This window comes from Patella vulgata, chromosome 5 (assembly GCF_932274485.2).
Source record: "Patella vulgata chromosome 5, xgPatVulg1.2, whole genome shotgun sequence".
In the NCBI taxonomy this organism is placed as follows: domain Eukaryota; kingdom Metazoa; phylum Mollusca; class Gastropoda; family Patellidae; genus Patella; species Patella vulgata.
This window is the reverse complement of record NC_065883.2, coordinates 64,177,928-64,192,005: the sequence shown is the minus strand read 5'-3', so window position 1 is coordinate 64,192,005 and position 14,078 is coordinate 64,177,928. Positions and strand designations below refer to the sequence as shown.

The 14,078-nt window shown below is 35.1% G+C and overlaps 1 protein-coding gene across 1 annotated transcript in view; it reads left to right on the top strand.

The window, feature by feature from the left end:
- The window catches only part of LOC126820300 (TPR repeat-containing protein DDB_G0287407), a 41,081-nt gene that overhangs the window by 18,963 nt on the left and 8,040 nt on the right, over positions 1-14,078 (top strand). The window contains exons 10-21 of the mRNA XM_056101288.1: positions 302-369; positions 1,175-1,259; positions 1,751-1,890; positions 2,561-2,620; positions 3,079-3,133; positions 3,263-3,417; positions 3,823-3,982; positions 5,382-5,477; positions 6,497-6,642; positions 7,757-7,859; positions 9,282-9,440; positions 12,170-12,288. Of these exons, the coding sequence (XP_055957263.1) occupies positions 302-369; positions 1,175-1,259; positions 1,751-1,890; positions 2,561-2,620; positions 3,079-3,133; positions 3,263-3,417; positions 3,823-3,982; positions 5,382-5,477; positions 6,497-6,642; positions 7,757-7,859; positions 9,282-9,440; positions 12,170-12,288 (1,346 nt within the window). The remainder of the gene's footprint in view (positions 1-301; positions 370-1,174; positions 1,260-1,750; positions 1,891-2,560; positions 2,621-3,078; positions 3,134-3,262; positions 3,418-3,822; positions 3,983-5,381; positions 5,478-6,496; positions 6,643-7,756; positions 7,860-9,281; positions 9,441-12,169; positions 12,289-14,078) is intronic.

The window sequence follows — 14,078 nt, the reverse complement described above, 5'->3', positions numbered from 1 at the left end:
TATTACTTTTATTTTAGATTAATGAAAAAGTGGTATCAAGTGTTATAAAATAGTAGGCATATTCTGCCCCATGCATGGCACCTATCTGTGCTAAAAGAAAATTGGAGCTTGGATTTTAAGTTACAACCAAATTTTGGGACTTCTTTCTTTTTAAAAAGTTAGATATTTATTTTATTAAATTCCATGAAGTACAAGCACTGATATTTATTGCTTGTAGATTTTAAAATTGATTTCCAGATATATCATGTTTTGTTATATTATTTTTGTATGGATTTACATTTAATTTGTATTATTCTTGTAGGAATTATCTGTGTTTGGTTCTTTTCGATTATTAGATGGTAAAATAGATTCACTACTTGAAGCAGACAGGTAACAATTTTGATACTTTTGAAAAATATTAGGTTAATCTTAGTCTTACAGTAATAGACAATGCAGTCTCTCTTACTCCTCAACAAAGCGGGGGATCACGGTGGCTAAGTGGGTAGGGCGCTGGCTCGCTAGCCTGGAGGTCGGGTGTTCGATCCCTGCATTGGCCGAGAAAGTTCATCCCGATTTTCCGGCGTGGTTCTCCCTTGTCAGTGATGCAGGACGGAGGGGCTGACAAGGACAGCTGTCTAGTCGTTCGGATGGGACGAAAAACCGAGGTCCCGTGTACTCATTGGCGTGCACGTAAAAGATCCCTTGACAGTTGGAATTCGATATAAGAGTAGGCCGTAGTGCCGCTGTCCGGGCAAAATTTCCCTCATAGCACACTGTATGGCGTATGCCCGTCTTCATTAGCCCAGTTCGGAGCAAAACAGTAGGACGTTAAACTCCATTTCATTTCATTTCATTTCCTCAACAAAGCATGTTTTTCTCCAGGTCCTCTGGTTTCCTCCCACTGCTAAAGACCCCTACGCGCAAGTGAATTATTGAACCATATGTTAGTCATGAAATTACCTAGTTTGTGTTGAGTGGAGAGTTTGTGTTGGATGAACATTTGTGTAATTCAATTTTCGAAAGCGTGAAGTGAGAAATCTGCTTCTAACCTATGTAGAAAATTAGAAACTTCAATATTTCAAGTATAATCCTAAAATTATTACAAGAATAATCCTAAAATGAATAGAACTTATTTAAAAATTATTGATATATTATAGAAATTTTTTGTTGAAATTTGATTTTTATTATTTGACAGTGTTGCTGCTTTATTTGTAAAATATTTAGAAAGATTAGAAGAAGATTATAATACAGATGAAACTGATGCTGATTTGGTTCAACAGGTAATAATGCAGTAGTTTGATTTACTGGGAAGCCACACAATGGCTCAATGAGTAAGGCACTGACTCACTAACCAGGAGGTCCGGGGTTTGACCCCGGTGTTGACCGAGACTCTAGTGTGGTTTCATCTTGTCATTGATGTAGGATGGAGGGCCTGGCTAGGGATAACGTATAGTCGCTCTGATGGAATGATAAACCGTATTCATGTGTACACATTGCCGTGCATGTAAAAGAACTCTTGAATTGTTGGTACAGGACTGAGGGTCTGGCAAAAGGAAAAACATCTAGTCATTTGGATCGACCGAAAATCATGGTCCTGTGTACATATTGACGTTCATGTAACCTTGAAATTCAATTTCTTTCCGGGAAAAATTTCCCTCATAGCACAGTACATTCCCGTCTTCATTATCTTGGTAGGTGCAGAGGAGTAGAATATTAAACCCCATTTCAATCATTCATTCATTCATTTACTCTAATATTCTCTTCATTTCAGATAATGACAGCATTAGTTTTATCTAATAAAGGTTTAGCTGAAAATGAAATTCAGTCTATTTTTGGTATAACATCACATGCCTGGTCTCCACTGTATTTCGCCTTAGAAAAATTCACCATCAGTCACTTTGGGTTGATCAAGTAAGTGTTTATTGTACACTATTGGTTGGTAATATTCTAAAATATTCTAATGTTGAAGATAATGAGCTTGAGACACAGACATTAAACCATGTGGTTACATTTGAAGATATTTTAAACACCAAAATATGATGGAATTGTCTCTTTATTTCCTAAAAGTTTTGAATGAGAAAACCAAAATATGAATGAATTGTCTCTTTATTTCCGAAAAATTTTGAATTAGAACACCAAAATAAGAAGGAATTGTTTCTTTATTTCCTAAATTTTTTGAATTAGAATATTGAACAGTTCCGAAATGATTGCTAGATTTGTTTAACAGGTAATGTAACCCATTTAAGGAATTTCATTCTTCAGTTGTGTAAGTGATTTGATTATCATAACAATCAGTTACCACTATAGCTTCGACAAGTATATAGACATGATTATCTAGGCACTTGCGATAAAAACATGTATAATATTATGCCGTCATTAATTGATAGCGATAATAACATGTACATGTAAATACCATCATTTAATTGATTGCAGTAATATGTAAATACTAGCATTTAATTGATTACAATAATATGTAAATACCATCATTTAATTGATAGCAGTAATATGTAAATACCAGCATTAATTGGTTACACTAATATGTAAATACCAGCATTAATATCTTGTTTATGTATTTTACTAGCTTGGGTTTTAAAGAATTAGTGCAAGCTGTAAAAGAAAGATATCTACACAATAATAAAAGGTACTGGTTTTAACTTACTAAATTAGAAGATTATATTCAGACCAGATAATGTAGAGTTCGTAGAATTAGTTAATTTGAAATATTAAAAACTGTAATCTGTTATCCAAATTGACAGTGTCTCTGTAGCCAACTAGAAACATATGCATTACCTCTTGGGCCTTGTTCAGAAAAATTTAAACAAAAATATTTTAAGAATGCATCCCCTAATTTTCATTGGCTAAGAGTTTAGATTTGTACTATGATTTTAACACTCCTCAACCAATGAAATAACCTTAAAATATTGTAAGTTTGAATTTTAAGCCCTTGATATGCGGGGATCACAGATTTAAAATTTTGATCCAGTGTCTTACACATATATAATTAAATATCAATCCCCAAGGTAGCTGTAGAAAATCTGGAATATCATGTTATTTGCATTTGAGACCCATGATTTTTTTAACAAAAAATTCATTTTTCAGTTTTAGAGAAAAGATAATTCATAAGATGATCGAACATTTTGAAGAAAAACGAAAGGTAATAAAAAAGAAAATATTTATTCAGATGATGAATAAATATTTAAAATGTAAACTTTAAATTAAACTTTTATGTAAATGTTTTCCATAATGTTTTCGTTCTAATTAAATGATATTATTTATATATCAGGACATATCAAGCCAAGGTTTATCTAGTTTACCTGTAAGTAATACAGCCATGACACGTATAGCAAGTGAATTACCAAACTTCCAGAAACTCATCAATGATAAAGAAGGTTTAACACAAACTTTGATGGATCAACATGTCTTTCGTAATTTAATTGTGTAAGTAATTGAACCAATGTTGCTATTTCAAATTTTTTCTTGTCAGACATTTTTACCGAAAATAAAGGGACATAACTCTTATCGTTATTTAAGCAGACGTATTCAGACCACAATTAAAAATTATGTGTCAACAAAATATTTGTAATAAAAATTGCTGCACCTCACTATTTTTCATATTCTATACCTGTAAGGTATTCCAATTTATATCAGTAATATTTCTACAAATTTTCATGTTTTGGTAATATGATAGAATGAGAGAGCTGACTCATACCTGCTTCAAATTCAAGTCAAGATTATTGTTCCAAAATTTTGTTTCTTTGTTTATACGACAGCAAATAAAAGCATATTTATTAAGTGCCATCAAAAAATAAATTTTTTCATGAAACAATTTCTTCTTTAATTTAGAGCGGAGAGATATGAACTTCTGGACCTGATAAAAGAAACTGGTTTAAAGATGGAAAAAATAGCTGATTTGTTTCTGGAATCTTTTGATCGTACAATAACTAACATATATCTTAGAAGATTGGAAAATGGGATAGAAAATGGAAAAACACCTGGGGAATCTGTGAGTACATTATTGTTTATATATCATAAATCATAGCTCTATTAGGTTGGGATGCGTTTCTTAAAACATCCTCAAATTAAACAAAATGTGTCGGGGGAAGTTGTGGAAGGGACAAGTGTATCGCTTTTAGACCAGTTTAGCTGTGATGTGTTACAAATTTAAGGAAGGCATCCTTTCTTTCAAAACGTGTTATAGTATAGTCTTTATATGCAGTAAACTTTGCATGAGTCGGATCGAACTGGACTGAGCAATTTTATCCAAGTTAAGCGAAGACCGAAATTCAATCTTAGCTCGATTAGAAATAAACTGCAAGAGCCGGATAATAATTGATTCAAAGGCACATTTCAAGCTTTTGTTTGTACGTGCAACTCGATAACTTCCGTTTATGTGCGAGTAGATAACTTCTGTTTTGGTGCAATTGATAACTTCCGTTTTGTCGCCATCTTTGAAAAATGTCCTAAATTTTCTCGGAAAGTGTCCTGTACAGCAGACAGCGAGTTTCGAATTTTCTGCAAAAATTCTATTATTGCGTCGCGTTAAATAGGCCGACTTGAGTTAAAATGATAGGGGAAAGTATTTTGGGGCTCTGTGCATGGAATACCTAACCTCGTTTTAGACCATCGGTACGAAACTGACTTTTAACATACTGCCGATCTGACTTAGGCGAATGAAAAAAGCCGGAATTTGATCAAATGGACCAAACATTTTTATCCGAGTTGAGCAAAGATCTGACTTAGGAAATCTGACATAGCGCAGAAATTTAATCAGAAAAACGTGCAGGATCAAAGGGTCCAAACGATTTTATCCGAGTTGAGCAAAGATCCGACTTCCATGAATCCGACTTATGCGCAGTTTACTGTATCATAAATCGTATCAATGACAGACATAGCTCTATTAGGTTGGGTTGCATTCCTTAAAACACCCTCAAATTAAACAAAATATTTAAGGGAAGGTGTGGAAGGGACAAGTGTATCACTTTTAGGCCAGTTTAGCTGTGATGTGTTACGAATTTGAAGAATGCACCCTTTCTTTCAAAACGTGTTACGACTTACAGTTTACAATACCAGAAACATTTGTCAGTTTAGGAATTCATTTAGTACCAAAATGTAAACTCTGCATCTTTAGAGCTCGCTCATTTGGTGTTTTTGCTGCCAATTTGTGGAACTTGCTGCCTGAAAAACTTAGATCCTGTCCATCATTAGACTCCTTGAGAAATATTTGCAAGAGTGATTGTGGTTTTTGTTGCGCTATGAGCACGACTATATGTGGAATTAGCACGATATAAATGGACTTATTATTTTTATAGCATGTGGGTGTCATCTATTTTTTTCTGTGATTAGTGAAAAGAATTATACTGATGACTTCCATTCATTTATGTCTAATTTACATCTTTTTACAGCTGATGCACAATCTACGAAATATGGGAATTATTCTGGAGTTAGCTTGTGATTTTATTGGATATGAGAAAGTAATGTTGAGATATATGAAGCTGTTGGTAAGATGAAAATTTGTATTTCATCTCAATCATTACGACTGTACTATAATTAAGCTAGTAGATTAGTTTCAACAGGGAGCCACATTGGCTAAGTGGGTAAGATGCTGGCTCGCTATCCTGGAGGTCTAGTGTTCGATCCTGTGTTTATCAGGACTTTTCGGTGTGGTTCCCTCTTGTCAGTAGTGCAGGACAAAGGGCCTGGTAAGGGACAACATTTAGTCATTTGGATGGGAAGAAAATCCATGATCCTGTGTACTCATTGGGGTGCACATAAAAGATCCCTTGGCAGTTGGAATTCGATATAAGAGTAGGCTAAGTGCTGCTGCCCATGCAAAATTTCCCTCATAGCACACTGTCTGCCATATGCCCGTCTTCATTAGCCCAGTAGGAGCAGAACAGTAGAACTTTAAACCCCATTTCATTTCATTATACTTTCAAGAGTGATTACATTAAAAAATTGGGGGATCACGTGGCTAAGTGGGTAAGACGCTAGCTCGCTAGCCTGGAGGTTGGGTGTTCGATCCCTGCATTGGCTGAGAAAGTTCATCCAGATTTTCCGGCGTAGTTCTCCCTTGTCAGTGATGCAGGACGGAGGGGCTGACAAGGAAAGCTGTCTAGTCGTTCGGATGGGACGAAAAACCGAGGTCCCGTGTACACATTGGCGTGCACGTAAAAGATCCCTTGGCAGTTGGAATTCGATATAAGAGTAGGCCGTAGTGCCGCTGTCCGGGCAAAATTTCCCTCATAGCACACTGTATGGCGTATGCCCGTCTTCATTAGCCCAGGTTAGGAGCAGAACAGTAGGACGTTAAACCCCATTTCATTTCATTTCATTAAAAAATTGTCATAGAAAATTTGCCACATTTGGTTATTCAAATGATGAAACAGGAAAATGCAAAGAAAATAAATCACATGGGAATTGTGTTGTCATACAAAAATGTTACAGATTAAACTTGAATAGTAGATTGGTGGATAAATTTCAGAACCTATAATGATAATATAATTTTCTTATTTTAAAGGAAAATGTCAAAGGTAAAATGGATGAAAAAAAAAGAATAACTGAATTAATGGAGAATAAATATTACATGGCTTGTTTATATGCTGATAGAGAAAGATATGAAGAGTGTCTAGAACTACATACTCTGGTTATTGACACTGTTACAAAGTTAGTATTTGATTATTGATACCATAACAATGTTTGTATGTTGTTATTGACACTATTACAAAGTTAGTATTGGATTATTGGCACCATAACAAAGTTTGTATGTTGTTATTGACACTATTACAAAGTTAGTATTGGATTATTGGCACCATAACAAAGTTTGTATGTGGTTATTGGTACTAGAAAACAGTTAGTATTAGATTATTGGTACCATTATAAAGTTGGTATTTGATTATTGGTACTATAACAAAGTTAGTATTTGATTATTAGTATCAATGTTTGTATTTGATTATTGACCTTATTACAAAGTTAGTATTGGATTATTGATACCATATCAAAGTTTGTATGTGATTGTTGACACTATTACAAAGTTAGTATTTGATTATTGGTACCATAACAAAGTTGGTATGTGGTTATTGAGACAATTACAAAGTTATTATTTGATTATTGGTAACATTAGAAAGTTATTGATACTAGTATAAAATTGAATGGGGTTTTTAGATTAACAGATGGTAAATTTCATTTCTGTGGTTATGGGTGCCGTGTGAGGGGGGGGGGGTACCTGACTACTCTTCTTTGAATTCCAAATGTCAAGGTTTTGCACCATACCAATGACTAGGCTCACAAATTGGGTAGCATTTGATACTATAACAAGTGTAGCATTTGGTTTTGGATACTTGATGATGTAGCATTTGGTTGTGGATACATAACAAATGTAGCATTTGGTTGTGGATATTATAACAAATCAAGCATTTGGCTGTGGATACTATAACAAATGTAGCATTTGGTTGTGGATACTATAACAAAGGTATCCTAATTGTATTTAGTTAATAGTTTGTTATTAATGATGCAATAAAGTTAATATTTATGTAGGCATTGTGAATCTGTGGCCACGGTGCGGGCAAGAAAGAAATGTGTGGATTTTGCCAATCAAGAAAAACAGCTTGCTTTACGAAAAGAGTAACAATTGTTGGGATGACAAGGGATAAAATCCTGTATACATATTGGTGGTGTGATTTAAAAGAATATACCCTTAGCCATGCACTCATAACAAATAGTTAATAAAAATGTTCTGTTAATGAAATGTTAAACTCCATGATTTTTTTTTAAATTAAAGAATGGCTGAAGAAGGTGAAGTAGATACAACTCAGAAACAGTTAAAGGCCTTTGCCACTCATGGTATTGGTGTTATGTACTTAAAGAGGAAGGAAACTGAACCAGTAAGAATTGTTTTGTTAACGTAATTTCTATTTTGATTCATTAAGAAAACATTTCTTTTCAAAATTTTGACCATAACATTTTCATAAGGCCATACAAAAAAAATATTCTGGTTCTCAGACAATCCTTTTAAAAAAATGATTTGGGAGGGCTGTTTTGGGTTTTTTTATCCTGCACAGAACGCAGTTAGGGAGAGATATTGAAGTGGAGTCTGTCTGTCCATCGGTCTGTCCCGATTTAGTTTCCAGAGCATATCTCATAAACTGTTCAAGATGTCTTTTTTTTTTTAAACTTTGCACACACATCAACCTATTACAATAGCAGTGCTTTTTGCTATTTAGGAATTTCTTGGATTTATATTTTTTGTGTTTCCATGAAGCATATCTCATAAACCATTCAAGATATCTTCATAAAACTGACATCAACCTAAGATAGTAGTGTTGCCTTTTGCTAATTAGATTTTTTTTTTGTGTGGCCTAATGTTTCCTGAAGTTGTAGTAGTGAATATGAGTTTCTTTCCCACATGGCAAAAGTAACACATGATGATGATAGTTTGCATACGATCATTGATCCTACATACAACATCAGAAGTGACAGTTTGGCTAAGTATCCAATTTAGCTTGGTTTCTTGTGCATCGGACTCAACTGAAAATACATCAGTAGTATGTCCATTTAGTTGCATTTTTTATACCGTTAGGCCTGTTATTTAATCTTTTAAAATTTTTGTTTCTTTAATTACCTGCCAACAAATTTTTTTGGGGTGTTATTTATTTACATATTTTTCTTTATTACAAATTAGATCTAATATGGTCTTATGATTACTGTATTGTATATTATGTATGCCTGCCATTTTATTAGCAAAATAAGTCATGGTTCAGGTGTAGCTTTTTTTTTTGATTACATGACATTTCAGTCCCGTGACGTTTTGGACTTGGGTTGGAGGCGTTTTGGACTCGGGAATATGTTGAAAGGAAAGGTAAAAAAAACAACTTCAAATCGGTTTACAATAAGCTAAAAACGATTTTATGATAATAACATGTAGGTAAAATTACCGTTCGTGCACTGTATAGACCTCTAAAGGAACGGCGATATTTCCTATGTTGAATATTTACGAAAAGAATGTTTTATACAATATGTGTTTCTTTGTATCTGTACTATTTGATATAAGAAAAGAAGTAGGTGATGAATTTATTTAAAATAGGTTAATTCAAAACACGAAAGAAAGTCTTATTTATTTATTGAAACCGAAACTGAGTCCAAAACGTCGCCAGACTGAGTCTGAAAAGTTGTAAATAAGTCTGAACTGTCATCAAACTGCTGCGAAACGTTGTTTGTGTTGTTCAGAAAGGTCACAGCATTGGGTACTGCCTACATTCTATACTGCCTCGCTTCAGACCACTCCACAATTTGAATATATTTTTCAGGCCAAAAAGTACTTAACCGAATCAATTGCTCTTCACAATGAAAACAAATCTTCTGAAACTTTAAAACATGTTACTGAAGCAACAGTTAATTTGGGTCTGGTTGAACTGTATGATGGAAATTATGACAAGTCGATAGAAAACTTCGATATAGTTTTAAAGGTAAATGTATAATCAAATACAAGTCTTTTTTTATATCTAATATATCAACACAAATATGAGACTCTACAAATTGATGAATGTTTATATTATAGCAATACAGAAGGGGATAGAAGATATCCTCGTCTTACTTCACTGTCAACAGTATTCTAGTCTCATCAAACATCCTATCCCTACAGATGTTAAGTCTGGGAAATTCTCTGTTAATTATGGGTGGGTGGGAACACGAAAATGTAATAAAAGGGCCCCTATTCAACAGAATACAGAGTGCATATACAACCACATTCCTCCATCCAAGTAAGGAGTTTAGCGATGAGTGAGGATTGTTGGTAGATCATGTGACACTTCCGGAACAGGTTTTAGTTGAGAACAATAAAAGAAATTTAAATGGGGTTTAACGACCTACTGTTCTGCTCCGAGTGGGCTAATGAAAATGGGCATATTTTCATGATTTTGCCATACAGTGTGCTATGAGGGAAATTTTGCTTAGAAAGCAGGACTATGGCCTACTCTTCTATCGAATTCCAACTGTCAAATGTTCTTTTAAGTGAATGGCAGTGTGTACACAGGAACTTGGTTTTTCGTATCATCTGAACAACTATACATCCTGCACCATTGACATGTGGGAACCACGCCAGCAGAAAATCCCAAAGAACTTTCTCAAACAACATTGGGATCTAGCACGTTATCTCCAGGTTAGAGAGCCACGGTCTTACTCACTGTGGCTCCCAACAGTAAAAGACCAGGATGATTCTGTGATGTCGATCACATGACAGTTTGTTTCATCATATAGTTACTGGATCAAACATGTATTCTATAATGCCTTAGTATTTTCATAGACAATATATACAGTTCATGGTATTTCCAAATTGTTGGTCTGTTCACCATATTAAAAACCTTGATGACAGAATTGTTCTGCTCCGAACTGGGCTAATGAAGACGGGCATTCGTCATCTAGTGTGCTATGAGGGAAATTTTGCCCGGACAGCGGCACTACGGCCTACTCTTATATCGAATTCCAACTGATTACACAGACTTTCCATACAATGATGACTGACATTCTGGCCCTCTAAGGATCTTACCTGGTCTGTACATGATCTTCAACTTCTTATAATGTAGCCCATCATTCATTGTTGTGATACCACTTCATTCTCCCATACGTCTTACAAGAGGTCAAGCAAAACATCTACAAGATCTTTACATTTGCCTTCCAAGCTTCTTCTCGCATATTGCCTGGGCCTGTTCAGCAGTTGAAATGAATTGACTGACATACCAATTTAGATAATATTAAAAAAAAATAATAATCGCCATTTCTTGAGCATCAAATCCATCCATAATCATGATCAAAGAGCTTTTAGAAATAATAAACAATATGCATGTCTACACAAGATTGTTTGAGCAAGTGAGTTTTTAATTTGGATTCCAAAAATGGTTTGCTTCCGTCTTATCATTATTGTCCCCCGCCTTTCGAAGAAAGCAGGGGACTATTAAAATGGGTTCGTCCGTCTGTCTGTCCGTCTGTCTGTCCGTCTGTCCGTCCGTCTGTCTGTCCGTCTGTCTGTCCGTCACACTTTTTGGGACACAATAACTCTCTTCCTAATTGAGCTAGAATGTTCAAACTTGGTGTATGTGTTTATTAGGTCAATGCCTTGATGGAGTTCGAAGATGAGCATTTTCCGCTTAGGGTAAGCAGAGATAAGCAATTTGATTGGTTGATGCTTTGGGACACGATAACTCTCTTCCTAATTGGGCTAGAATGTTCAAACTTGGTGTATGTGTTGATTAGGTCAATGCCTTGATGGAGTTCGAAGATGAGCATTTTCCGCTTAGGGTAAGCAGAGATAAGCAATTTGATTGGTTGATGCTTTGGGACACGATAACTTTTAATTGAGCTAGAATGTTCAAACTTGGTGTATGTGTTTATTAGGTCAATGCCTTGATGGAGTTCGAAGATGAGCATTTTCCGCTTAGGGTAAGCAGAGATAAGCAATTTGATTGGTTGATACTTTGGGGCACGATAACTCTCTTCCTAATTGAGCTAGAATGTTCAAACTTAGTGTATGTGTTGATTAGGTCAATGCCTTGATGGAGTTCGAAGATGAGCATTTTCCGCTTAGGGTAAGCAGAGATAAGCAATTTGATTGGTTGATGCTTTGGGACACGATAACTTTAGTTCTAATTAAGTGAGATTGATGAAACTTGGTGTATAGTTTCATTACAGTAATACCTTGACTAAGTTTGATAATGAGCATTTTCTGCTCAGGGTAAGCAGAGCGATACGCAATTTGATTTTTATATGTGTCCTCTAATTATTTTCCTATTTCGGCGGGGGACATCAGCCTCACTTTTGGCTTGTTTAATTTTAGTTGATTTGAGGTCATCGAGGATGAGAATGTGGGGTTGGATGGCCGAATGGTTAGCATGTGCGCGCTGTATCATAAGGTCTGTCATTGAGTCAACTGGCGCGGTTTCGAATCCCTGGTTGTACATGACAAGGAGTAGTGTCGCCTGTCCAACTTCGTGGGTTTTCTCTGGGTCCTTTCGGGTTTTCTCCCACTGCTAAAGACCCCTACATGCAAAGAAATTATTGAAATAAAAAAATTGAACCATATGTTATTCCCAAAATGACCTAGTTTGTGTTGAGTGCCATTTATCTCTCTCTCTATCCTGAGAAGTTATGGTGTTTAATTAGAGCGGGGGTGATTTTACTTACAATATTTTTTTGTTTGTAGGGATATGAAGAAATATATTTTGGTCAACAGCCTCATGAACTAGGAAACTTGTACACAAATATTGGTTTAGCTTACAGACGTAAAAAAGATTATGATATGGCAGAGAAGATGTACAGAAAGTAAGATATCTTCTTTGTGTGTATTTCAGGGTCATTAAAGATGCATTATGTAAGATTAAGATAAAAGATCTAACCGTTTTTGCTTTACTAGTTCAAAAATGAATATATTGAAACTTTCTGTCCAAATACTTTATTCTAAGGCGAGTTATCAGTGGTTGAAATTTTGACAAGAAGAAGTAGCATAGATTGTTTATTGTTGTAACAAAAAAACCTGACAATCGATAGTGAACGGCCATCCGACGATTTAGAGAGTTGATTATAGGCTTGTCATGTGAATAAATGTCTAAATAATAGTTAATATAACATTTGATGCCAAACTTCAACATGGTACATAATGCACCGTGAGTTACAATAGTTTGATGTTGGAAAGAGCTGATTAATAAACTATGATATCATAAATCAATCTACTTTTTTTTCAATTGCAAAGACTTAAACATGCATTATGCAAGAGCAAAATCTGCTTATTACAAGTCTTTCTTTTATTAGGCCTGAAATGTTATCTAAATTATCAATTAGACATTAATTAACTTATCCAGACCATAATAAACTCTCGATGTCAAGGCTAGCCTTCGATGTTGGCTGGATTAGATTCCTATAGGCCGCTAAACGGCCATTGATAATTAAATCAAAACAGTGGATAATCGAGACTATGCTGTTTATATTAATGATTTTAGTAATGATGACCGAGACTATGCGAAAATTTCACCCGCTTCGTTCTAGGCTCATAGTGGATCAATTTGACTGAAATTTTCAGCAAATTACCTTTACACTATCTAGTTTTTAACTATTATAGCGAGAACTTCCATCTCTTTATCTTATCTCCCATAATGTATCTTTAATTATTACTTGTTGAGAAGCCATGTAGTAATATGGAGGGAAAGAATTTGTGCTTAGAAACTGCTATGTAAAATAATAATATGGTTTTGATTAATTATTCTCTATTGCCAAAATATTAGCTAAGGTATACGTTAAATTCTGAAAGGCAAATTAAAATTGTTTATGAATATTGTGACAATAACAAGACAGGGGGTCTAAAGACAAAGAATGGAGAAATATGATGGCTAGAACAATAGCGTTATCTTTTATATTATTGTTTCTAACTTCAAAAACCACAAATATAGAAAGTATATGCTGGTTATTTTGATATGTTAACTAAGCTATAGATTAATGAACATGTTGGTCATTTACATTTTTCTTTGTTATAAAACATATATCATATTTGTTGACTAAATTAGGAAACAATCCCTGTCGATATACAGGTTTGGGGTGAATGTCCATTCCATATTTGGAATTTAGCTGTTATCAGAATATCAGTTGTTTACGTAAAAAACAGAGACAAAAGAATATGCACTTATATAAGGGAGCGGGGCTAGAATAATTGGGAGAAATCATGTGGATTCTTTAGGGGGATCACGTGGCTAAGTGGGTAAGACGCTAGCTCGCTAGCCTGGAGGTCGGGTGTTCGATCCCTGCATTGGCCGAGAAAGTTCATCCAGATTTTCCGGCGTGGTTCTCCCTTGTCAGTGATGCAGGACGGAGGGGATGACAAGGAAAGCTGTCTAGTCATTCGATGGGATGAAAAACCAAGGTTCCCGTGTACACATTGGTGTGCACGTAAAAGATCCCTTGGCAGTTGGAATTCGATATAAGAGTAGGCCGTAGTGCCACTGTCCGGGCAAAATTTCCCTCACAGCACACTGTATGGCGTATGCCCGTCTTCATTATCCCAGGTTAGGAGCAGAACAGTAGGACGTTAAACTCCATTTCATTTCATTTCATTTCGTGGATTC